Here is a 27,042-nt window from a genome sequence, read left to right on the forward strand (position 1 = left end):
ATTGAAAAGACAATCCATTTCTTTCTTTCTTTCTTTTTTTTTTTTTTTCAGACAATCCATTTCTCCTGCACTACAGGGATGGGGAGTTGAGTCCAGACCTCATATGAAGTAGAAATAGTATTTACACCTCAGAGAAGAGTTAAATTCATTTACAGCATGACTTAAGACTATATCATAGAACTATTTTGGTGTCTCCCTTCTTTTATTTATTTTTTAAAATGTTTTGGAAATAATTTCATATTTATGTAAAATTTATAGAAAGAGTTCATAGAGTGCCTGTGTATCCTTCACCCAGATTTCCCAGTTGTTAACGTTTCTGAACCATTTGAGAGTGAGTCGTGGACATGTGGTCCCATTCCCCTTAGTTGACTTCAGTGTATTTTTCTCAAGTACTTAGTCATTCTTCTGTCAGGAAGTTAACATTGATTTGATATTATCATGTAATGCACAGGCTTTGTTCCTTCTTCATTGATTGTCCCAGTCATGTCCTTCATAGGTCCAGGATCTAATCAGATCATAGATCTGTCATTTCTTTTCATTCTATTTCAAGCTGAAATAGTTCCTCAGAGTTCTTGTCTTTGATGACCACGACATTTTTGAACAGTACAGGCCACATCATTTGTAGAATGGCCCTCAATTGAGTTTATCTGGTGTTTCCTGATGATTGTAGGCATTTTTAGCATGAATGTCCAGTGGCCTGGGCTAATCTCAGTGTTACATATCAGGATACACCTGATACTTATTTGTCTCATCAGTGATGACTTTTGTCACTTGGTGAAGACTATGTTTGCCAGGATTCTCTATTGTAAAGTTAATTAGTAAGTTTTCCTATTAAGTAATAAGGAATTAATGCGTGTTTTCTTAGGAGAAACTTTGGGACTATATAAACATTCTGTTAATCAAACTTACTTTCACCGACTAGATTTGACATCTATCAATGATTCTTTTCTGAATCAGTAGAGTGAAGAGCGCCACAGGGTGATTTTATTTACTTATTTACCTATTTATTTTTGTGGCTTAAAACGAGAAATTTATTCTCTCTCAAAAGGTTCCTGTTGGTGTTTTTTTTTTTTTTTTGTAGATTACTTGGCATTCTACCCTAGAATTTTCTCTTTCCCCTCCTTTTTATGTTTGTTCATTTATTTATATCACTATAGACTCTTGGATTCCTATCTTACTTACAGATTTATAGTCTATCATTACTTGTTTCGATTCTCAATTTGTCACAGACTTGACCAGGGTTAATGTACCTTTCCAGTTCCTTCTACTGTTTTCATCATTCTTGAGCACTTCTTACTTTTCGGCACAGTCAGATGTTCCAAGGTCATCTTGTATTTTCCTTACTTTTCGGCACAGTCGGATGTTCCAAGGTCATCTTGTATTTTCCTTGTCCTGGCTGGTACCAGCCATTTCTTCAAGGAGTCTTGGTTGATTAATTAATTGGTTCATTGAACAAATATTCGAGTGACTGCTATGTTCCAGGGACTATTCTAACTGCCTACAAAGCTGTTTCCTTTAGTGTTAGCAATATGTAGCTCCTTGAAAACTAGTTGTGGGATTTTTCTTTCATTTTCCACATAATAGGAATCCACAGTAGTTGTTATGTGTTACATATATGTTACATATATAACCAAATACCCTTGTTATACTTATCACTGATAAATTTCTTTTAATATAGTGAAAAACCACTAGAAATGGATTCTGCATTGACAGTGTCAGATTTACAGGCATGTGATGCATGAGGATTGCTGTGTAAAGATCGTCTTTATGCAACCTGGGGATCCAGTCGCACCTGCTGGAGTGGTACTGAACATCACGTGTGGGTTCTTATAGTTGCAAGTTACCCTTTAAATGTTTTCTGTGATAGCATTATTGGGTAAGGAAAGTGGGTGTGCACACACAGAGATGGCAGTCTAATTCTTTACAAAACAGGTGGAGGTACTTCACTCCAAGAGTCAAAATCTCTTCAGCACAGTTTGTGCTTGTCTGCTGCTTCTCCACTCTCCTTCACAAAGATTAGCATTTCTGTGAATAGACAGCAGCCTTACTTTCAAATGAGGAATTTATATGGAATCATTAATTTATTTAAATGATATGAATACAATGCCTTTACCTAGTTTAAAACCCAAGTTTGGTATGGGTGGCAGGACGTATTATATCCTACCAGTGCATTAAAATCCCCTCACTGGTGAGTTTTAGACACCTTAGTTTCCTGTTTATTGCCTTACTAAAAGAATGAGGTCTTTGAAACTATTTTTTCCTTTTCTTTTTTTCCCCATTTGAACTTTATGCTATTTGTGTCTGTAGGATTGTTACGAAGTAGAATTCAGAATGACTTAAGTCTTATAAGTGATTAACATGTTAATTATTAAACTATAATCTTACGAAGTAAGAAAAACTCAAACTTTTAAAGATATAGACTGCCCTTTGGTGTTGAATCTTTAGAAGACTGTTAGACGATTTCTAATAAAGTTAGCCATAAGCCTACTCTATGATCTAGTAGCAATTCCACTGCTAGGGATATACTTAAGTGAACTGAGTGTATGTGTCTGCTAAAACACTGTGGCTATATACTTAATTGCTCCCAACTGGAAACAACTCAGATGTCCTATCAATAGCAGAATAGATAATCTGATACATTCATTCAGTAGAATACTCTTCAGTGATAAAAAAAATATTTGCAGTGCTGATATATTTGACAAAATTGTTATATTGAGTGAAAGAAGCGAGATAGAATAATAAATGTTCAGGTTTGAGGAACAGGCAAAACTGATGACAGAAGTCAGAACAGGTAACTTGGGAGGTGGGTATTGACTGGAAATAGCTGTGATGGAAATGTTCATGTCTTTATCAGAATGGTGGTTACTGAGTGTTTACAATGTGTAATAATTTGTGGATTTGTATGTTTAGGGTTTGTGCATTTTACTTATCCCTCAGTAAAATACTGTAGGAAAGAAAAAGAAAAGAGAATCCCTTTCTTCGCTTTCTCTTCCTCTGCTCTGAGTGTTGGTATTAAATTAGGTGTTTAGACTAATTACTTACTATTCAGTATGTTAATGTTTTTTGCTGTTTTTCTTATGCTTTTTCCTTTTCCACTTCCTTTGTCCTACCACACTCTATATTTTTCTCCTTAATTTTGGTTTATTTATTTTTAATTTTTTTAAAAAAAATTTATTTATTTATTCATGAGAGACACAGAGGGGGAGAGAGAGAGAGAGAGAGAGGCAGAGACACAGGCAGAGGGAGAAGCAGGCTCCATGCAGGGATCCCAATGTGGGACTCGATCCCAGGACTCCTGGATCACGCCCTGGGCCGAAGGCAGGTACTAAACCTCTGAGCCACCCAGGGATCCCCCCTTAATTTTGGTTTAGTTCCTGTTCTTGTTTATACTCTTTAGTGTGATTTCGCATAAATTCTTTAGACCTGAGACACAAAGTGAGCAGTCATAGACTCTTGATGTATTGCTTATGACGTGGCTGCTGGTTGTGCATTTGTGTCAGGCTCCACCACCCCTGGCAGGTGCTTTATGTCAGCCCCAACTTCTCTGCTGCAATAAGTGGACCAATTTTTGTACGTGACAAATGGAGTCTTAAATGTATGTTACAATAAAAGCAGAATTCAAACAAAAATAGCCAGGTTTTATCCTGAAAAAAAGTTTTACTTTCTATGAAAACTTTGTTTCATTTTTGTGATTTTGTGATTTGTTTTGTGGAACATGTATACTTACATTTTACTAAATAACCTCTTTTGTACTCAAAATAATATGTAATAATTTACAGTGTGGGTTATTTATTATGGAATTTTTCAAACTTTTACAAAAGTAGAATAAGATAGTGAACATTCCTATAGACAAAGCTTAAAGTATATTTTCACGAGATAAGTCCAAGAATTGCTGACGACCCTGTATTCGTTGCTAATTTCAGTTGCTTAATTACCAAAATATAAAAATATTCACAGATGACGATGTTTTTAATGATTAATCGAAAGCTTCCTGGGGTTAGTAATGCTGAAGTTTAATACATTCTTTATAATATCCAAATTAAGCATTGTATGAATCTTGTGTTCCCCTTGGTTTAAATAGTCTGACTTTCAAGTTGAATTTTTGGTTGTGAATATACAAAAAAGGTTGCAAAAACTCCAGAGAGGTTTCATTAGTAATAATTTTCCTGTTTATGTAATTTGTTTATACACTCCTGAGAAAATCATGTAGACTGGCCATCAGCTCTTACCTTCTTTCATGGTAATTACATGTAATGTAAGTACGGCTTATGTGATTTATTATGGAAATATTTCACTTGTATGCTTTTAATATTTTTTTTAAACAGGTAGTATAACTCCAACTGTGGAACTGAATGGGCTTGCTATGAAAAGGGGAGAGCCTGCCATCTACAGGCCATTAGATCCAAAGCCTTTCCCAAATTATAGAGCTAATTACAACTTTCGGGGCATGTACAATCAGAGGTTTGTATGTTTTCTTTGGTTTTGTTCTTATTTATTATTTTACACATATTGTAAAAGTTTCTGAAACTCAAAGAGTAATTTCATTGTAAGGAACATTTACTTTGGGCATTTTGTGTGGAATTTAGATTAGTCAGGCTCCCAAGGAATATTAAAAAAACAACAACTGGTTTTTAGGAACTAGTTTTTATTGACTCATGAGAACCCTGTATTTGTTGCAGGCAGGACCGTGTTTTAAAATTATGCCACAATAATAGCTCTGACTTCTTAGTTGATTTGCTCATTTATTTACCAAGCAGATACTTAGCTTAATTAGTGGTTTTCTTAATTTGTCCCAATACATTGCAAACATGAGTGTTTTTAATTTATAGGAAATTTGTTGGAAGGATTTACGAAATCTTTCTCAACATTCCATAATTTTGTATAGTTACAAGTGTAACAGTTTTCTTTTATGGGCAAGACAATTTAAAAAAAAAGTTCTTTCCTGATCATTCATAAAAGTCATGTAACTCATTGTAGAGAATGTAGAAGACGCAAAAAGTTAAAAAGAAAATATAAATAACTTGTAATTCCAGAATCACATACCTTTAAGATTTTTAATGTATTTTACATTTTAAAAAATTCCTTGCACATATATTTAACCAAAGTGAAGTTATCCTTTATATTCAATTTCTATAGTGTTTTATGGAGGTATATTATATGAGTGACAAAATGCACAGATCTCAAATGTACTTTGTGATGACTATTTATGTATATATATGTATTTATGTTTTACTTGATTGCTTTTTATATGTGTATCCTCATGATGACCACCATGATCAAGGTTCAGCTTGTTTCTATTACCCTGAAAATTTCCTCATTTTTATTTGCACTTGTTATGCCTCCTCCCAGGAGGAACCATGGTTCTGTCATTGTAGTTTTGCATATTATTGAATTTCACATAAATAGACTCATACAGTATGTGCTCTTTTGTGTCTGGCTCTTTTCACTTTCTATACTGGTTTTCTTGTTTGTTTGCTTTTGTATTTTGCTTTTTGAGATTCATCCCTGTTGCTTGTATTTGGATCTTGCCCTTTTCTATTCCTAAATAGTGTTCCTTTGTTTGAATATATCATAATTTTTTCATCTTGTGTATACAGTATTGTGCCCTCTTTTAATTTAATATAGTGATAATATAAAAATATTTTTTTAAAGTTTATTTCTTTAGTAATCTCTATACCCAATATGGGGCTCAAACTTACGACCCTGAAATCAAGAGTCACAGGCTCTTCTGACTGCATCAACCAGATGGTCCCATTTTTCATATTTTTAAGTGATCTTTGAAAGACATTTTCGATGGCCATATAATGTTTCATTTGGCTAGGATACACTTTATAAGGATATAAAGAAGTCTAAATAAAGAATACTTAATAAATATTTAAACAAAATATACTTGTTTTGATCAAAAAAGGGGATCACACCCCCTTTTTATTGACAATTGTAAATAATGTGCAGCAATCTTTACATTCAAATTTTTTTCAAAACACTGATTACTTCCTTAAAATAGAGTACTGTAAGGGGAATATTGGGTTAAAAAGAATACTGTGTTGCCCAGTTACATTAAAATTTGTACTAATTACTTAGAGTATATTCTGTTCCATTCTGACAACACTGAGTTTAAAAAACACATTGTCTTTTTTGATAGTACGGTATGTTTTTAAATTTTGGTTTATTGATTATTTGTGGCGATGAATAGTTTTCAAATACTTTGTCCTTTTTGATTTTGCTAATTTGTATTGCTTGGCCAGTCTTTAATTCAAATGTTTATGTGTTGGGAGTATTAGTATTATGTCTGTTTTGTTTAATTATTTTGCTTCGAAAAAACTGGCTTTTAGTTTTGTTTGTTTTGAGGTGCAACAGTTTTAGGTTTTAGATGGCCTTATTTGTGTGTGTGTGTGATTTCTCCAACTGCTTTTATGCCTAAGAAATTCTTGTGATCAGATATTTGCTAATGCCTAAAAAGAATTTTTTTATTGAGATATAATTGACATCACGTTATGCAAGTATATGGTATACAGCATATTAATTTGGTACATTTATGTTGCATTATGATCGCCATTGTAGTGTTAGCACTTCTTTCATGTTACATAATTATTTTTTCTAGTGTTGGGATGCTGATACTTTCTAAGTAATTTCATATATATATATTATATATATATATTTTTTTGGTGGGCTGCAAAGCGAGGTTTGCTGAGTGATAGTAAAGTGATAGTATAAAGCTCCTGAAGAGGGTGGGGACCGAGGAGGGTTGCCCCATTTTGTGTATTTACTAACATTACAATTCTAATGTGAGAACATGCATGGTCTATATATAGTCTGATACTTTCTGATGTCTTGTTTGGTAGTGGTGTATTTACTATTTAAAACTTAGTCCAGTTTAGATTTTAAATTGTTCCTTTAAATATTGCTTAAATTCTCTAAAACAAATGAGTACAATCTTCTTAGACTTCTCTTCCTCCCCACTTTTCTCCCAGGTGTATTTGGGGGAATTTACTGTCTTGGTAGGAAAGAAAGGACCCTCATCTTTGTGTGAGTGTCCTATATTGTCCTCCGAGCTCCTCTGGACTTTGTGATGACATCCTTTGTCCACCAGATAGATGACACCTTTCTTGCCTGCCTTTGCCAAAACCTGCAGTTGGTGATGTGTAGTCCATTTTTCCCCATCAGATAATGCTTCCACAGAGTAATTACCATCTCCCTTGCTCTTTTGACCTAAATCCTTAGCTGTCTTTGGCTCCCTGGGGTGTTGTTCCATTCTCATCCTCTTCAGTAGTGTCTTCTAACTGGAGCATCCAGTGGCTGACTTATCAGCTCTCAACTTCATGTTCATACCACATGGTGGCAAGAAGGATATAACATTTCTCTTGTAGTTGCTTTACTTTCTCTTTTTCTGTATAACTTAACCTATTGCCTTTCTCATAAGCCTGAGGTTATCTAATACAGATAAAACTATTTGCCCACTTAAGCACAATAGATATGTTTGGTTACCTGAGTTAGAGACACCTTGCCTATTTTATACTTGAAGATATTTTACTTTAAATGTTCTATAATGAAGACTCAGGAGGATATTATATTTAAATGCTTATATATTTTGATATCTGTAGTTCTTTATTGAAATCTTACTGGAGTTTTGATAAGTGAATTTATTACTTTTAAGTGAAAGAAATCTGGTACTGAAGCAATGAAAAATTTGGCAATAATCTCTGGATTATTATTATGGAGGTCATGTTCTAGTAGGGAAGGCAGTCAGTAAGTGGTGGTTACTAACCGAGACAGTGATTTTTGATAAAGAGCTAAAAGAAGAGGAGGAATGAGTAGTGTGTATGTTATGAGAGAAGGAGAAAACATTCTTAGCAAAACAAACAGCAAGTACAAAGCCACTGAGTTAGGGATGCGGCAGGCTTGTTGATGTCTTCTCTAGGAGACCAGTATGGCTGGGAAAGAGTGAACCAAAGGGAAGAGTAGTTGGTATATGAGGGTGTGATGGGTCATGGGGTTTGGGTTTTTGTTTTTTTTCTATTGTAGGTTTTCTTTTAAGAATGCTTACATTTTTCCTTGTTGGCAATTTCTAGTTTCAAGATCTGATTCCATGGTTGTCATGAGGTATATAAGAATTTATTTATGACTTCTCTAAGGGGTTATGCTTTAGGCCATTCCCATTTAATGAGTAAAGTGGACTTTGCTTTCAGATTGTTGTTTCAGACTGTTGGAGAGTCTTTAGAATATCCTGCAGATCACAAAAAGGGTAAAAAGAAAATAGGGAAGTACCGGTAAGCTGCCAAGCCATGTTTCAGTTGTAAAGCTCTCTGCTCACAGAAGGGCAAACCTAACCATTACTCATTAGGTTGTAAAAGTTAGGATTTTACATATAACCTTAATTCGCAGATGACAACACCTGAATGTGTCAAGAGAATTTGGAGCCAAAGATCAGAGGAGACGGTCTTCAGTCTCTTAAGTGAATCAGTAGCTTCTTAATAAGGCAGGGAATGAAAGGTTAAAAAGCCCAAGAAACAGATATCATTTAGAGGGCTTTATGTAAAGGTCCTTTCATTTTCTACTTAAAATAATATTAAGTAATAGTTAGACATTTACCCATGTTGATTTTTTAAAAACATATTTATTTTTTCATTAAATTCTGGGTCATTTATTTGTTATTATTCATTTATTTAGAAAGATTATATTTATTCATGAGAGACAGAGGCAGAGACACAGGCAGAGGGAGAAGCAGGCTTCTCACAGGGAGCCTAATGTAGGACTCAATCCCCACACTCAGGATCACGCCCTGAGCTGAATTAAGTCAGACGCTCAACCCCTGAGCCACCTAGGTGTCCCAAATTCTGGGTCATTAAAAAAAAAAAAAAAGATTATTTATTTATTTAATTGCGAGATATAGAGCACGAGCGGGGTGGGGAGGGGGTAGGGAGAGGGAGAAAGAATCTGAAATACACTCTACACTGAGTACAGAGCCTGATTCCAGGACATGAGATCATGACCTGAGCTGAAACCAGGAGTCGGATGCTTAACTGATTGAGCCACTCAAGCACTCCTAAATTCTGTTCTTTAATGATGCGTTTTCTCCACTCAAACTCAAAGGTTAAGGAGGCACTTAAAGAAAGTGCCCACCATCTTGCCCTTCTGCTGCCCTGTTTTATGATGGCCGGGGAAGAGATTTATCCATGAGCAAAATCTGGATGCAACCTGGCTTCAAAAGTACCTGTCTGTTACACCTAAGATGTTTGAAAATGAATGCGTCCAGTTACGTCTTTTGCTTTCTTTCTTTTTAAAATTTTACTTATTTATTCATGAGAGACACAGAGGCACAGACACAGGCAGAGAGAGAGGCAAGCTCCATTTCATGCAGGGAGCCTGATGTGGGACTTGAACCCGGGCCTCCAGGACCACACCCTGGGCTGAAGGCGGCGCTAAACCGCTGAGCCACCCAGGCTGCCCCATCTTTTGCTTTCTTATTTGAGGTACTGTTTGCTAACAGATATAAAGTTGCAAGTTATAAAAATTTATATAACAAAGTATAAGATGTAAAGATTGGAGAGCATTTTATGCTTTGTTCTGTCATTGTTATAAAAATGATATACGTGATCTCAAGAACAGAATGGCTGATATCAGGCCTTCTATAGACAGTTTATCAATTTTGTTGTATGTACAGATGCAAGAAGCATTATTGCTTGGCTAGTGGCCAGAAAATCAACAGTCTGCTGATGCAGATGGCCAGAGGCCCACAACTCAAACTAGACTATGTGAAAATGGGGATTTTTGCCATATGTAACTGGGAAGATTGTCAGGCATGGTTGAATATAGGGCGTTAGTGTTCTTTTCCCTCATTTTCCACTTCTCTTTTCTGCTCTTCTCTCATTTTCCTCTGCTCTACTTCTTTTTCAAAGAAGCTCACTTTAGTTTGCTGTAATTCAAATGCTACATACCCCTTAGATGTGTAGTACCGAAGAAGGAACACATTTTTGTATAGTTTTTAGGAAAGTCCCAAGAAAGACTTTGAACAGACTGTCCATCCCTTCGTCATTTAGACTAGATTTGGGATAAGGGAATACTTTAATTGGCTGTGCTTGGGTTTGTGCCTAACCTGGATAAACAGGGATTAATCCCGTCCAAGCTGCTCTGCAGAGCACAATTCTTTTATGAATGGTTCCCTGAAGGCAAAGATTCTGAAGGAAAATCATTTCCATTACAGTCAGAACATTTGGTTCAAATCCTCATTCTGATGATTTTAGCTGTGTGGTTTTGGGCAAGGCACTAGACCTCCCTTAGTTTCCTCATTTGTTAAGTAGGGATAATAATACCAAATGAAAGGTCTTTGGTGAGGTCTTCCATTAAGCAAATATTCACTGAATGCCTACTCTTTGTCATATGTTGTGTTAAGAGTAGATATGTTGATGAAAGACAGTCTGTTAGACTCTGAGTCCATTAGAAGATGAAAACAATGCAGAGAAACAGTAACAGAGTGATAAATGTGATCATATGGTGCTATGAAAACATTGAGAACAAGTGCTTCACTCAGACCGGGGATTCAAAGAAGTCTTCCAGAAGGAATTGATGCTTGAACTGAATTTTCAAGGTTAATGATGCACTAACCAGGTGAAGAGGATAAGGAAAAGCAAACTAGGTTTTGGGAACAACCATAAGGAATCCTGAGAAGTTCAGCTCGTCATGGACTTCCAAGGAATTTGGTATGTCTGTCATGAAAAGGCTGAAGTTCAGGCAGGGTGCTGAGTCCGATGTTCTCAAATGGCCTTGCAAAGAGGTTTAGATTTGTCTTGAAGGTGATTGGGAGCCATTGAAGGATTTTAAGCTAAGGGGTAAAATAATTAGGTGTCTGTTTCAGGCATATTGCTTTGGCAGTATGTGGGAAATAGTTTGGAGGACTTAAAATTCAAGGGAGAAAGATGAATTACAAGGATGTTGTAATTCAGGCTTAAATTGATGAGAGCCTGGAGCAGTGAAGATGGAGTGGGTGCAGTGTCTAGATATTTAGAAGGTGGACTTTACAGCACTTGGGGATTGATTGATTCAGGGAGGATTAAGGATAACTTTCACATATCTGGATCAGTAGTAATATTGTTCACAATGAGGAGTTGGGGTGGGTCTTTGGAAACGTGAGGCATTCCATTTTGACTATGTTGAGTTTAGATTGCCTATGGCATATATTGGGGGAGTTCATTTTATTACTTTTTAAACCCTTAGTGGAGGGTGTGGGAAGATTATCTTTGGCTTTGAAGGTTTGTTGAAAGTACACGTGGGAACCTAAGTTTGAGTGACCAGTCTGTTCATTGTTCATCTATGATTTATACTTCATTCCCAAAAGGATTTGGTTATGCCAGTGTGTCATTATTTGATTTGGAAAAATCTTGTGGCATGCCCCTGTGCCAAGCACTTTCACCCTCAGGTGCAGTTAATATATTTTGTGTCAAGATAGTGTTCGTTTATTTGTTTACTAAAGTATTCAATTCCTGGTCCAGTCACTTGTAGCTAGTTTAGTAAAGTTACTTTCTCTTAAGATGTTTGGTATGAGTCATGGTAAGTTAAAGAAGGAAAGAGGACTATTTTGCAGAAGTTACTTGTTCCACTGGGCGGAACCAGGTTCCTCAAATCTTCATGGTCTCCCCTCTTGTACCCTGGGAGATAAATCTATGAGACTTGGGACTTTCTGGGCAGCTGTAGCTATCAGTGAAAATTTGATAGGGTGAAACAAATTTTTTGAAGTATATGAACTGGTTTTATTTCATTATGTTGGTTATCAGTAAAACTAGAAATAATCAAAGTTTTAGTTTTTGTAATAACTTATTATATTTCAAAGTTTGTTATATAGGCTCTTGACTAGCTGTTAATTACTTTGTTGGCATAGTTTATTTTGCAGTTGTACAAACTTTTTTCTAATTAAGTTTTTTATTTTAATCCCATTATAGTTAACTTACATTGTTATTTATTAGTTTTAGGTGTACAATTCAAACTGTAATCTAAGTGTTCTTCACTAGTTTGTAATGCCCTATTAAAAAACATCTTGAAGGGACACCTGGGTGGCTCAGTCGTTGAGCACCTGCCTTTGGCCCAGGGAGTGACCCTGGAGACCTAGGATCGAGTCCCACATCGGGCTCCCTGCATGCAATATGCTTCTCTCTCTGCCTGTGTCTCAGCCCCTCTCTCTGTGTGTTTCTCATGAATAAGTAAAATCTTAAAAAAAAATCTTGAAAAGTAGAACAGTTGAGAAACAATATATTTGTAGCAGTAGTGGTATAAACAGGAAAAGCCTACAGTTTTGCTTTCTGCCCACCAGATGGTGCTTGTGTATTGCTAAAAACAACATACAGACTGGGTGAGTTCACATTGGTTAGTATTCTAAGGCGGATGGTTGACTGATAAATGAGAGGTTAAACCATATAAAATCACTAATATTTGACCTTTTTTGTCCTATAAAACATATTGGTTTTATATGGTACAGCTTAACAGAAAAAGGTCAGCCAAGCACACAACTTTAAAGCCTCTTGGGGAAATGAAATAAATGTGAAGTGGTGAAAAGCAGAAATTAATTCTAGTAGTTATGTATAATTTTGCCTTTTGTACATTATATACCTTGGTTTGGAGAATATATTATTTTCTCTGTTACATGCTTTATACATGAGATGTATGTTGCAATTTTTCAAAATGGAATTTCTTTGAAAAATGATAATTTCATCCTGGGGATACTGTGTTTTGTTTTTTTTTTTAGGTAGTTACAGAATTGAAAGACTATAAGACAATTTTCAATATTCTCTATTTTTAATAGGATTACATTAGATTAGATAGAAGTGTGTTTTTATTTGGGGGAAATAAATCTAAACCCATAATAAATAAATATTAAAAATATATTGTATCTTAAAACTCTCATAATGAGTCAGAGAAGAGGGTTTGAACAGATTAAGAAAGCAAAGATGAGGGAGAATGAACTAGAATTTGAAGCCAGAGAATCAGAGAGCAAGAGAAATTATTTCAGGGTAAATGAGGGATTTAGTCTGGGCCAGAAACTCTCAGCCTGTCTTAGGCAGGCTGTATTTAAAATTAAGAATAAGAACTAATGGACATTATAACTCTTTAAAACAAAACTTACTGTAACTCTTACTCATTTGGTAAGACCAGATATAATAGACTTCATTTTATAAAATAGAAATACCCTTTTTTTTTCTTTGAAGTGAAATATAAAGAGGGTCTCCACTCAACATCTGTTTCCCCAAATATTAGACTAAAATTATTAAAAATACTTTGGGGGCTTGGGTGCCCGGGTGGTTCAGTCAGTTAAACATCTGCCATTGGCTCAAGTCATGATCCTGGGTTTCCTGGGATTGAGCCTTGCATCTGTCTCCCTGTGAAGTGGGGAGCCTGCTTCTCCCTCTCCCTCTGCCATTCCCCCTGCATATACTCTTTCTCTCTGTCAAATAAATAAATAAAATCTTAAAAAAAGAAAAGGAAATACTTTTTTTTTTTTTTTTAAGCATTTTGAGGGCTTATGCTTCTGGCTATAACTAGGACCAGATTTGTCCTCCCACCATAAGCACCTAGAAAACTTAGGTAAAGTTTTTACATTATACATAAACTGATACAATATGATGTGAAGGGAAGTTGTGATAAGTTAAAGAGATATACTGATGCAGAGAAAAAAAGAATAGTTAAGAATACAAAAGTCGGCATAAAATGGGATAAAAAATGTAATCTTAAAGAAAGCAAAAAAGAAGGAGAACAAAGGAGTAATGAACACATGGGATAAAATAGAAAACAAAGATGATAGATTTCAACCCAGCCATATCAATAATTATGTTAAGTGTAAAAAGTTTAAATGCTTTAGTTAAAAGATAAAGAATGTCAGACTTGATAAAAGAGTAAGATATACAGCCATATGGTATGTAAAGAAATCCACTTTCAATATGAAGACACAGATTGGTTAAAAGGATGGAAAATGATTTCATGTAAACATATAATAAAGCTGAACTGAGTGTATTTATATCAGATAAAGTAGATTTCAGAACAAGAAGTATTATCAAGAATAAAATTACCAGTGATGAAAGGATAAAATCATCAAGAAGACCTAACAATTGTAATTATACATGCACCCATAAGCAGGTCTTAGAATACCTAGACAGATAAATAAGAAAACTAAGGCACTGGTATGGACTGAATTGTATACTCCTCAAATTCATATGTTGAAGCTGTAACTGAAATGTGATGGTATTTGGATATGGACCCTATAGGAGGTATTTAGGTTTCGATATATTATAAGGGTGTTGCCCTCATGATGAGGTTAGTGCTGTTTTAAGAACAGACACCAGGTAGCCCACTCTCTGCTCTACATATTTCCTGCCCTTGCCATGTGAGAATGTAAAAAGTCAGTTGTCTACAAGTCAGGAAGAGCGCTCTCATCAGAAACTGATCATGTTAGCACCTGATCAGACTTCTGGCCTCCAGAACTGTGAGAAAATAAATTTCTGTTCTTTACTTAAACATGGTATTTTTTTATGGCAGGCCAAGCTAAGATAGCTGTAGAGTTCAGGAATACTGAATTCCCTATATAATAGCAGCAGAATATACATTCCTTTAAAACACGTAGAGAACATTCACCAAGATGGATGATTAACTGTCTTATAAGACAATTCTCAGAAATTTAAAAGAATTGAAATAATACAAACTGTGTTCTCTGATCACAAAGGGATAAAGTTAGAAATAAAAATGATAAAAATACCTGGAAATTCCACAAATATTTGGAAATTAAACATATTTCTAAATACATGGGTCAAAGGAGAAGTCACAAAGAATATTAGAAAAATATTTTGAGCTAAATGAAGATGAAATGAAAAGTTGAGATGTGGATGGAGCTAAAGCAGTGCTTAGAAAGAAATGTATAGCTTTAAATGCTTATGTGAGAAAAGAAAATGGTCCAAAATTAATGCTTTAGGCTTCCTACTTAAGAAGCTAGAAAAAGAACAGCACATTAAATCCAAAATACAGGGCAGCCCCGGTGGCGCAGCGGTTTCGCGCCACCTGCAGCCTGGGGTGTGTGATCCTGGAGACACTGGATGAGTCCCACGTCGGGCTCTCTGCATGGAGCCTGCTTCTCCCTCTGCCTGTGTCTCTGCTTCTCTCTCTCTGTGTCTCTATGAATAAATAAAATCTTAAAAAAAAATATCCAAAATACAAAAAAGGAAATAACAAAGATAGGAGCAGGAACCAATGAAATTGAAAATGGACAAACAATAGAAAGTCCATCAAATCATGAAATAAAAAACTGCTTTTGGGAATGGATTAATAAAATTTATGTTTCTAGCTAGCCTGACAAAAGAAAGAAGGTGAAGATACATATTACCAATATCTGGAATAGAAGAGGGAACTAGCATTAAAAGAAGTATAAGAGAATTTTATGAACGACTTTATAAATTGATAAATCATTGGTCAGCAAACTATACTCCGTAGGCTCATTGCCTGCTTTTGTAAATAAAGTTTTATTGGAATGTAGCAATATCTATTTAGTTAATGTATTGTCTATGTCTGCTTTTGAACTATAACAAGACAGTCGTCGTGACAAACAATATGGCCTGCAAGCTTAAATATTTACTGTCTGGCCCTTGAAGGAAAAATTTGCTGACTCTTGACTTAGATGAATTAGGCAAATTTATAAGAAAGCACAAATTACCAAAACTGACTTACGGACAAAAAAAAACCAAGCAAATACAAAAAAACTTCAGTAACTTAATGAGGTTAAATTAGTGTGAGAAAGTTTTTCACAAAGAAAACTCAAATCTCTAATGATTTCACTAATAAATTCTATCAACATTTGAGGAAGAAATAGTACCTCAGAAAATGGGAGAAAGGAACATTTCCCAACTAATTTTATGAGGCCAGCATTATCTGATACTAAAACTAGACAGAGACCTTACAAGAACAGAAAACTTGAGATCAGTATGCTTCCTGATCACAGATGTAAAAGTCTTTAAAAAATATTAGCAAATTAAACTCAAATAATATATAATGATAAATGGAGTTTATCTTATGAATATAGAATTGTATAAAGGAAAAAATATGAACATCAAATGCTCAGAAAAAGCATTTGATGAAAGTCAGCACTCAGTCATGATACAGACTTATCAAGCTAGGAATGGAAAGTAATTTTCCTAATGTGATTTCTTAAAGGGATTTCTCTAAATAACTAGCTGATGTTATGTTTTGTGATGAAAGATTGAATACTTGTAAGATGAGGAACAAGAAAATAATATACACGTTATCACTTCCATTTTGCCTGGGTCAATGGAGAAGTCACAAAGAATATTAGAAAAATATTTTGATATAATGAAGATGAAAATGAAAAATTGAGATGTGGATGCAGCTAAAGCAGTGCTTGGATGGAAATGTATACTTGAGTTCTAGCAAGTGTAGTAATAAATAAGTGAGGGAAAATATTAGAAAAGAAGAAATAAAACTGTCTTTGTATGCAAACACCATGATTTTTTAGAAAATTCTAAGTACTCAAAAAAATGAAAAATTACTGAAATAAATGAGTTGAGCAGGGTCACAGGATACAAAGTCAAATGTACAAAAAACAACAATATTGCTTTTAATAGTAAAGTACAACTGGAACATTAAAGTAGTATAAAAGCATGTCATACTCAGGATTAAATCCCAAAAAACATGTGTACAATCTGTATACTGACAACTAAAAAATATTGTTCATATAAAGAAGACTTGATATAGTTAAAATATCAATTATTCCAAAGTTAACATAAAGTTGCAGTGCAAACCCAATTGAAATCATAGTAGGGTTTTTTTTGTATGTAAAATTTATAATATTAATATTTGTGTGGAGATGCAAAGGATCTGCAGTAAACATTTTTTTTTGGAGGGGTGCAGTAAACAGTTTTGAAAAAGATGGACAGATTTGGAGAGCTCATACTATGTAACTTTAAGACTTGTTATAAAACGGGGTGCCTGAGTGGCTCCAGTGGTTAAGCATCTGCCTTTGGCTCAGGTCATGATTTCAGGGTCCTGGGATCTAGCCCTTCATTGGGCTCCCTGCTCAGCAGGGACCCTGTCTCTCCCTATCCCTCTGCTACTCCCTCTGCTTGTGCTCTTTCACTCTCTCTTTCAAATGGATAAATAAAATCTTTAAAAAAGTAAAAGACTTGTTATAAAGCTACAGTAATCAAGGCAGTGAAATACTGGCATGGGGAGTGATAGAGAAGAAAGGTTGACAAACTGGGTCATTGACTGAATCTGGCCTGCAATATAAGAATGATATTTACATTTTTAAATGGTTAGGAAAGAAATTTTAAAAGTGATATTTCATAGTTCATGAAATTAAGATGAGGTTGAAATTTTAGTGTCAGTAAAGTTTAATTGGAACACAGATATGATCATTTGTTTATGTGTTGTCTAGAGTTGCTGTCATGCTAAAGCAGCAGGGCTGAGTAGGTAAGACAGATTGTATGGCTGCAAATCCCAAAATATTAGTGTTTGGCTCTTTACAGAAAAAGTTAGCTTGATCTCTGTAATATAGAGTCAGGAAATAGACTCACTCATATATAGTCTTTTCTTTTTTTTTTCAAAATTAACAAAGATGCAAAAGATATTTTTCCATTGAATAGTGTGAAAACAATTGGATATGCAGATAGAAAAAAATAAATCTTACCTCGCACCATAGACATAAATTAACTAGAAATGGATCATAGACCTACATGTAAAAGTTAAAGCTGTACCTTTTCAAAAGATACATACTTACTTTGGAAAAAGGCAAAGATTTTATAGAATTAAAAAAGCATAAATCATGATTTACAGAAGAAAATATTTTACTACTTTAGAGATAGCTAAACACAAAAGACAAAAAGCATAAATCATAAAAGAAAAATTGAGAAATTAAACTATCAAAATTTAAAGCTTCTGATACTTGAAAGTCATTGTTTATTTTTTTTTTAATTTAAAATTTTTTTTATTTATTTATGATAGTCACACAGAGAGAGAGAGAGAGAGGGGGGGGGGGGGCAGAGACATAGGCAGAGGGAGAAGCAGGCTCCATGCACCGGGAGCTTGATGTGGGATTCGATCCCGGGTCTCCAGGATCACGCCCTGGGTCAAAGGCAGGCACCACACTGCTGCGCCACCCAGGGATCCCTGAAAGTCATTGTTTAAAATGAGAAAGCAGAATATATGCTAGAGGAAAACATTTGTAAAACATATTGATAGAAGATTTGAATTCAGAATGTATAAATGAGCACCTAAAACTCAGTTAAGATAGGCAAAAGTGAGCAAAGTAACTGAATAGATGCTTCACTACAGGAGAGGTAAGAATGGCTAATAAGCATTTGAAAGATGCTTGAAATCATTAATTATCAGGGAAGTGCAACTCTAACACCATAGTTAAAATTTAAAAAGATCGGCAATATCAAGTATCGTGGCAGGACAGCTGGAACTTTCATGCATTGTTGCTATATGACCATTTAATCATGGTTTGTTACTTTCTTATGAAATTAAATGTATGCTTCCCATACCACCAACTAATTCCACTCCGGATATTTACCTAAGAAAAATGAATATATATATGGTCATTCAAAGACTTGTACATGAATGTAGTACCTTTCTTTAAAGTAGTAAATCCACCATCTAAAATGTTTTTCTCTTAAGATTTTATTTATTTATTAGAGCGAGAGTGAGGACACAAGCAGAGGGATCAGTGAGGGAGAGGGAGAAGCAGACTCCCTGCTAAAGCAGGGAATGCAAAGCGAAGCTCCATCTTGGGACCCTGGGATTGTGACCTGAGCTGAAGGCAGACGCTTAACTGGCTGAGCTACCCAAGTGCCCCAATATCCACCACCTAAATGGTCAAACAAATTACAATATAACCATGCCAAGGAATACTATTCAGGAATAAAATGTTTGATTCAAGCAACAATATGGACAAATCTGAAAAGCATTGTGCTGTAAAAAAGAAGCCAGACATGTATATACATATTGTAAGATCTGTTTTCTAAAACTGGCAAAACCAATCCCATAGTGACAAAGCAATTCATTGGTTTTCTACATCTGAAGGGGGGAGACTTTGGGGTGATAGAAATGTTTGTATATTGATTTTAGTGATTGTTATACAGACATATGTCAAAACTCATTAACTATGAGCTTAAAATAGGCCCAATTCATTGCATGCAAATTTTATCTCAATAAGGCTGAAGTGTTTGTTTGTTTTTAAGATTTATTTATTTGAGAGGGAGAGAGCAGTAGGGGGAGGGCAGAGGAAGAAAATCTTTAAGCAGACTCCCCACTGAGTATGGAGCACATGTGAGGCTCAATCTCGTGACCCATGAGATTATGACCTAAGCCAAAACCAAGAGTCAGCACTTGACTGAGCCATCCAGGTGCCCCAAGCTGAGGTATTTTCTTAAAGTTGATGTACTTTTAAAAAATATATATTGTAATACTGAATTTTATTTGAAGCTGAAAGGGTGTCTAAGAAAGCATGGAATTTTGCCTCTCAAGCATTTCTCTGAAACCATTGTAAAAGTTTTACTTGGAGCTTCAATAAATTTTACCTCATAGACTGAGGATAAAATGATACTTCTGTAAATTGCTTAGCTTTTGCTTCTGTTCAAAAATGTTATTTAATTATTAGCCTTTATTATACTGTAGGTAATATATAATCTGGTTGTAAGTACAGGTTCTGGAGTTGAAATGATGGCTGTGTGGATTTGAGCAGGTTACTAAACCTCATCCTCAGTGAACTCATCTGTAAATTGGAGAGAATAACTTATGCTTCCTCACAGTTTTGTTTTTAGGATTAAATATGACAATTCTGTGACTACACATGACCTGTTACTTTACCAATAGTGTTTGTAATTCCTTAAAAAGAATTTAAATATCAGAGTGTTTATCCTAGGATATTGTTATTTTGAGAGGTTTTTAAAAATTCATTTTTGCCTAATTAAAAAAAATCAGGCATGATTCTCTTACTGTTTATAAGTATTCACTTTACAGAAGGAATAATCCTATAATACAAATATGCATACTTTTGGTCTTTTGTTGGAATTTAGTTGATCCTGGAAAGATACTGCCATTGCAGCTCAGAAAGTTATTTCTCCCTTGGAAAAGTGTGCAGATCAGCAGTTATTAATTTGAGATTTAAACACAAGCCTCAGAAAATCTGTGCCTTTTACTAATTATTTGTGGCGATTATACACATACCTCATCTGCCTTGTCATAGCTTCATAGCCATCCATTTTACCTTTGATCTTTCAACTTTCTTACTTTCATTCCCAAGGAATGGCTAGTTGGTGGTTTCTTGCCACTGAGTTAGTATTCAAGGACTAACAACTTGTAACAAATTTCCCATGATACAAATTTAGAACTCCTTTGTTCTGCTCTTATAGGCAGTCAGGCAAGCCCAAGGCTCACCGTTTAATTTTGTATTAGAGACTGTTTAAAATTATCTAGTAAGTTTAATAGATTAAAAAAAACTGTACATGTCACACAAGTTTAACAATTTTTCATATCCCCCTAAAACAAAAACAAAATGAGAAGAAAGCCAATCTTAAGTTAAAAAATGACTTTTTATAATTCTGGGTTGATCATTTTATTTTACTTGGCCACTTATTTTTGTAATGTTCTTGAGAATCTTTTTTAATTTCTTTATGCTGAAGGCTTAAAAATTGTTTTCCATAGAGGTGAATATACTTTGGTGAAAGTATCACCAAAAGGATAATTACTGTGAGTTCTCTTCTCCCACAAGTTTATCATGATTCTTTAGGAAAATGCACCCAGGACTTAAATGTGTTAAAAACTCTATATTCATAATTTTTTGCAAGAAGTAATCTTTTAGCTCTACATTAGTTTTTTTTTTTTAATTTTTAAAAATTTTTATTTATTTATGGTAGTCACACACAGAGAGAGAGGCAGTGACATAGGCAGAGGGAGAAGCAGGCTCCATGCACCGGGAACCCGACGTGGGACTCGATCCCGGGTCTCCAGGATCGCACCCCGGGCCAAAGGCAGGCGCCAAACCGCTGCGCCACCCAGGGATCCCCTCTACATTAGTTTTTAAAATTTCAACAGTTTTTGTTCTAGATTAGGAAAAATAAACAGCATCCTCTATTCTTTTATTTGAGACTAATTTTATTAATCTATTGTTCGTCCTCTGAAAACCTTTGTGTTCGAAGTAGTGCTATATCATAAATGTTTCTTTTGTGTATTTCAGCAAATCTTCCTTTAGCAATGCTTATTTACTTGTATTTAAAAAATATCTCGACAAAATGACAGTTCAACTTGTGAAGGCATTGTTAATGTGGCATCTGACATAATTGTGCAAAGAGAATTTAAATAGGTTGCTAGTCTTAGTTCTGAGAAATTTGAAAAATTCTTTTCGTCTTTGTCTTGGAGAGTTCCTTTATGAATTGGAAAACATTTTCCACCAGGTGTTGTTTCTTAACATTTAATCACTTTTTGTACATATTTTTTCAACTATTGATATTTAGCAAAAAGTTTGTGAAGTTTTTAATGTTAATTGGATTTAGAAAGAAATTTAAGTATGGTTTTTAATGCAAGTGCTGTGACTGTTAATAATGAGAGTTTATGTTACATGTTTATAGAAGTTTCTGCAATAATAGGATTTCTTGGAAATGGAATATCGTGTCTAATAAATTCTGGGCAAGATTCTGGGTGAGCATCAAAATAGGCCATGTTCCAAAGTTTTGTTTTTATGTTGGTTACTGGAAACATAGAATGTATTTTTCATAGAAAGATTGTGGTAAATGGTGGCAGAGTTCCCAAGATAGCCCATAAAAGTTCTTTTTAATACAGTGAGCAATACACCTTATAGTTCTAAATTTGGTTTCCAAGGAACATTCTCTCCTAAATGCCACCTGATCAATAGCAGTGACTCTAACAACAGCAGGAGTAGAAAAGAAACCAAAGTTTCATATACATCAGAGATGATGGAGAGAGACAGTTTCCTTCTTCATGGCTTTACTTTCAAATTGTTTATTAATAGAAGCAAGTTTAGTCAATCCGAGGAAGGGCGGTACCTTAAGTGGTAGGCATGCTTTAGAAGAAGGCTTAAACACAGGATTAGGTAAAATGAGATGCAGAAGCATTCGTTGGGCAGCTGAAGATGGAAAAAGTGACAGAGGCACTGACTTAGCTTAGGGCATAATGAGTAAGATGTGCCTTATTTATAGCAGTGGTATAGAATCTAATGTTTAGTGTAATCTGAAATTGGTAAGGAGTGGAGATGGCATACTAGAACAAAAAAATTCCTATATTTTGTAGGGAAATTTCTAGTTTAAAAATAAAATCCACATTGTCCAAATTTGATTTTGTACAGGGGTTCCCATTTTTTCACATGGTTGTCAAATTTAACTGCTAATTTTTTGACAGTGGTCATCTTAATGAGTGTGAAGTGGTCCAGCCAGTTTTGGTTTTTTTAAGATTTATCTATCTATCTATCTATCTATCTATCTATCTATCTATCTATTTATTTATGATAGACATAGAGAGAGATAGAGGCAGAGACACAGGAAGAGGGAGAAGCAGGCTCCATGCTGAGAGCGCGACGCTGGACTCTATCCTGGAGTCCCCTGGGCCAAAGGCAGGCGCTAAACTGCTGAGCCACCCAGGGATCCCTGGTCCATCCAGTTTTAACACCACCTCTCAGTTCCAGATTCTTAGCTGGGGACATATTTTTTCCTGTGATTCGCTGAAACTTGGAAAATATTTATTCATAGGTTGATTCATTCAATAGGTCGGTATCAATCAGTAGTTCTTGAGAAATGAGACGCTGGTGAACATGAAGATGAGTAGGACACTGCCCTTACTCTTGAGCTCACAGCCTAGTAGGTAGGGGAGGATAGAATGATAAATGCTGCAATAGTGATTACAGCAGGTACCTTGAAAGCACATTTGAGGGTTATTTAACTTCTTTAACACCAAGATCAGTAATGAGGCACACCATCTACAAAACTGTTCAGCGTTGTCCTAGACAGATGAGCTAATGAATTTAGAGAAGAAAGAATAATTTAGAGGCATAAGTTTAGAAAATATTTCAAACACTAAAATAATTCAGTAAGGTTGCCTAATGTAAAATTAACATCTAGAGTCAATAGCTTTCAAAGAAATACATACAAAGAAATGGGGTGCCTGATTGGCTCAGCAGTTGAGTGCCTGCCTTTGGTTCAGGGCAATATCCTGGGGCCTGGGATTGAGTCCCACATTGGGCTCCTTGTGAGAAGCCTGCTTTTCGCTCTGCCTGTCTCTCTCTCTCTCATGAATAAATGAAGTCTTTTTTTTTTTTTAACATACAAAGAATTTTTAGGTAGAGTATATAATGGTACAGAAAAATCAATTTGTAGTAACAGTGAAGAAGATAAAATATCAAGGGATGAACTTGTGAAGATATGTGCAAAAATACTTGAGGAAAACTTTGGAGTACTCTTGAAAGAAAAGTTAAAAAAAAAAAAAGGAAAGAAAGAAAGACAGAAAAGTACACTCCAGCAAATGAAAAGACATTGCTCTTGCATAGGTTAGCTCAACATCATAAAAACGAATTAAAAAAAAAAAAGTAAGTGAAAGTACAGAGAAAGAAGTAATGAAGATTAAAACAGAAATGACAGGGGATCCCTGGGTGGCTCAGCGGTTTAGCACCTGTCTTTGGCGCCATCCTGGAGTCCTAGGATCGAGTCCCATGTCAGGACTTTTAGTGTGTATAAATTTAAAGCAAAAATTCAAGTGAGAAAAAAAGAAGGGGAATTTCTAAATTCTCTTTACAAAATAAGTATAGCATTGTTACCTAAACCTAGTAAAGACAGTACAGAAAAGGAAATTGAAATTTTATATCAAATATAAATAATGTAAGAAAAAACAAAACAGCAAATAGAACCTAATATCATTAGTGATGATAACTTTGAGAAAATTTTCTGAGTTGAATTTTTTAAAGATTTTATTTATTTATTCATGAGAGACACGCAGAGAGAGAGAGACAGGCAGAGACAGAGGCAGAGGGAGAAGCAGGCTCCCTGCAGGCAGCCTGATGCAGGTCTTGATCTCTGGACCTGGGATCATGTCCTGAGCTGAAGGCAGATGCTCAACCGCTTAGCCAAGCAGGCATCCCTCTTGAGTTGAATTTAATTTACTGATTCTAATGCTTTCATTTTTATTGATATAATTATTAAAGGCTGTGAACTTTCTTCTGATCATTGCTTTGCATATGTCCTATAGATAAAGTTATATAGTATTTTCATTATCATTTTTGTTGTTCTGTAATTTCAGTTTATATTTTCCTGTTACTGTAGAAGTTCAGTAAAAGTTTCATTTTTAAGTAGGTTTTTATTTTTTTTTTCAATTTTGTTATTAACTTCTGGTTTATCACTTTGTGATCAGACTGTTATTTTTTTTTCTTTTTGTAATATTTCTACTTGGTGGCACTCTTGCTTTCTTTGAGACCTAATGTGGGATCAATGAGAATATTATAGGTGCACTTGAAGTATAAACGATACGAAGTTTGATGTATATATATAATCTTCCATAAGATTTTTGTTGTTTAGGTCTTCTATATCTTTACCTTTTTTGTGGCATTCTTTGATCTCTTTGTACCATTGAGTGGTGTATTTAAATGTCTTAGTATTTCTGTGCCTCTATCTATATCTCCTTGTCTCCCCTGTAGTTTTTGCTTTATAAAGGTAGTTGCTGTATTATTTGGCACATAGATACACATAACTTATATTATTTGAGAGTCGCAGATTCTAGCATTAGAAAATGTCCTTTATATTAATGTATTTTATTTTAATTTTTAAAAAGATTTTATTTATTTGGGAGAGAAAGTGAGCAAGCAGGAGCAAGCACAAGCAAGGGGGAGGAACAGAGGGAGAGGGAAAAGCAGACTCCCCATTGAGCAGGGAACTTGACTGGGGGCTTGATCCCAGGATGCTGGGATCATGACCTGAGCCCAAGGTAGGTGCTTAACCGACTGAACCACCCCACATTAATGCCTTTTAGATAGAATTCTACTTTGGTATCAGGATTATATCGCTAGATTTTTAAAATTTCCATTATCCTAGTATACCTTTGTCTATCTTTTATTTTTAGTCTATCTCTTTTTGGGTATGTTATTGCATATAGTGTATACTTTGGTTGTACTTTGTGAGACTGAAAATCTTATTCTTTTAAGCCCAACACATATTTGACTTGAGAAACAAAGTCAGACTTTTTTTTTTGGAGGCCTAATTTGGGATTGGTTGATAGTATGTACTCTTGAGCTAAGTCTGCTATCCCAAATTTTGGTGAAAATATAAATGAAATGCATGATAAGATAAAAGCATTTTATAAAACAAATATTGTATCAGCAGAAAGGTTTTGAAATTAACAGTATTTTAAGTTTTTACTCTGTGTGTGTGTGTGTGTATATATATGTATATATATATATATATTTTAAGATTTTATTTATTTATTCTTGAGGGACAGAGGCAGAGACACAGGCAGAGAGAGAAGCAGGCTCCATGCAGGGAGCCCAATGTGGGACTTGATCCCAGGTCTCCAGGATCACGCCTGGGCCAAAGGCAGGCACTCAACCACTGAGCCACCCAGGCGTCCCATACTCTGAGTATATAAAATTAAGGAAGATTCTGCTAGGTGAAAGGATAATTGATATAATTAATAGTCATTTGATAGTCTCTGGACTTCCTTGAAATTGAGAAGCTGAATACCTATAATAAATGTGTAACACATCCTATTGCAAGTCAGGGTTTCTAGTTCTTTGCTTTGAACAAACTGCAGGAGGATATAGTCAAGTTATCAGTTGCCATGTCATTAAAGGCCATTTTTTTTTTTTTAAAGAGAGCATGAGGGGGGAGAATAAAAGAAGGAGAGGGGAGTAGGCTTTTCATTAAGCAGGGAACCCCGCCGTGGGGCTCGATCCCAGGACCCTGGGATCATGACTTGAGCCAAAGGCAGATGCTTAACCTACTGAGCCACCCAGGTTCCCTTAAAAGGAATTTCTGATGGTAGACCACAATATAAGTGACTTAAAATATTTTTTGCTATAACAAAAGTCAGGGGTGACTTCTTCATGTGAATAATATTTCCCCTTGATTATATCTAAGAAACTGAAATAAGAATAAAATTGAGAACCTATATTGTTTCAGTAGTAAGTATTCTTTCCTATCTCACTGAGAAACATACCCACATGATTTTACTTTTTGTTTAAAAATTGTTCATTGAAATGTATAATATTTATGTTGCTCCATTTATTATCTACTAATAACAATGGCAATAATGTTTCATTCCAGATTTTTAAAAAACATATGTGCTTATGGTGTATGAGCATTGAGTTTGAAGACTATTGCTATAGAGAAGCTGAATTAGAGATGGCTATTGTGGAATGCACTGAGGTGGTGTATATTTTCATCTTGATTTTCACATGGATTGGCAAGTGTTGTAGTATGATGAAAATGATTTGATAATTTAAAGTTTTGAACACAAATCTAGTAGTCATAGTTAATCTTTTGAAGTCCATCACACCTGAAAGTGAAATCTTACTTTCCATTTATGGTATTAAATATAATTCTTCTATTTATAAATAATAAAATTGTATTTGTCATCACTATTTCTGGTATAGCACAGGTAAAAATATTTATGTTGAACCATTAGAGGGCAGCATGAATTTATCTTTGGAATTAGCTTTCACAATGTATGAATACTTCTGAATCACAGGATTAATGTAAGCATCATTTAAATGAACTCTGAAGATTTTTGTTAAAATAAAATCTCTCTTTCAGAATTTTTACAATAAAAAATGTGATAGCAGTATTGAACACCTTTTTTCCCCCATCTTCTCTCATCTTTCCTGCCTGTAAGCATATTAGAGCTCTTATAAAGTTTGGAGAGTTGCCCAGTTTAATTTTAAACTTAATATTTACCTTGATTTTCATCTGAAGAATTACCTAAGTCAGTATTGTAAGATGCTCCATGAAAAAGGGATGTTAATGCAAATTTGGGAAATGCTGTACATTTTATTTCTCTTAAAGATTC

The 27,042-nt window shown here is 34.9% G+C and overlaps 1 protein-coding gene across 43 annotated transcripts in view; it reads left to right on the forward strand.

Annotated features, from left to right (window-relative positions):
* The window catches only part of STAU2 (staufen double-stranded RNA binding protein 2), a 295,961-nt gene that overhangs the window by 57,828 nt on the left and 211,091 nt on the right, over window positions 1-27,042 (forward strand). For 37 of the 43 annotated variants that reach the window (XM_072734497.1, XM_072734483.1, XM_072734473.1 and 34 more), the window contains one exon: window positions 4,326-4,461. The exons of 5 other annotated variants lie outside the window; for them this stretch is intronic. In XM_072734497.1, coding sequence (XP_072590598.1) covers window positions 4,326-4,461 — 136 coding nt within the window. Of the gene's footprint in view, window positions 1-1,678; window positions 1,820-4,325; window positions 4,462-27,042 lie in introns of those variants that run through there. One more of the 43 variants, XM_072734494.1, reaches the window with a different exon arrangement.

The sequence above is a fragment of the Vulpes vulpes genome, chromosome 13 (genome assembly GCF_048418805.1).
Source record: "Vulpes vulpes isolate BD-2025 chromosome 13, VulVul3, whole genome shotgun sequence".
Classification (NCBI taxonomy): domain Eukaryota; kingdom Metazoa; phylum Chordata; class Mammalia; order Carnivora; family Canidae; genus Vulpes; species Vulpes vulpes.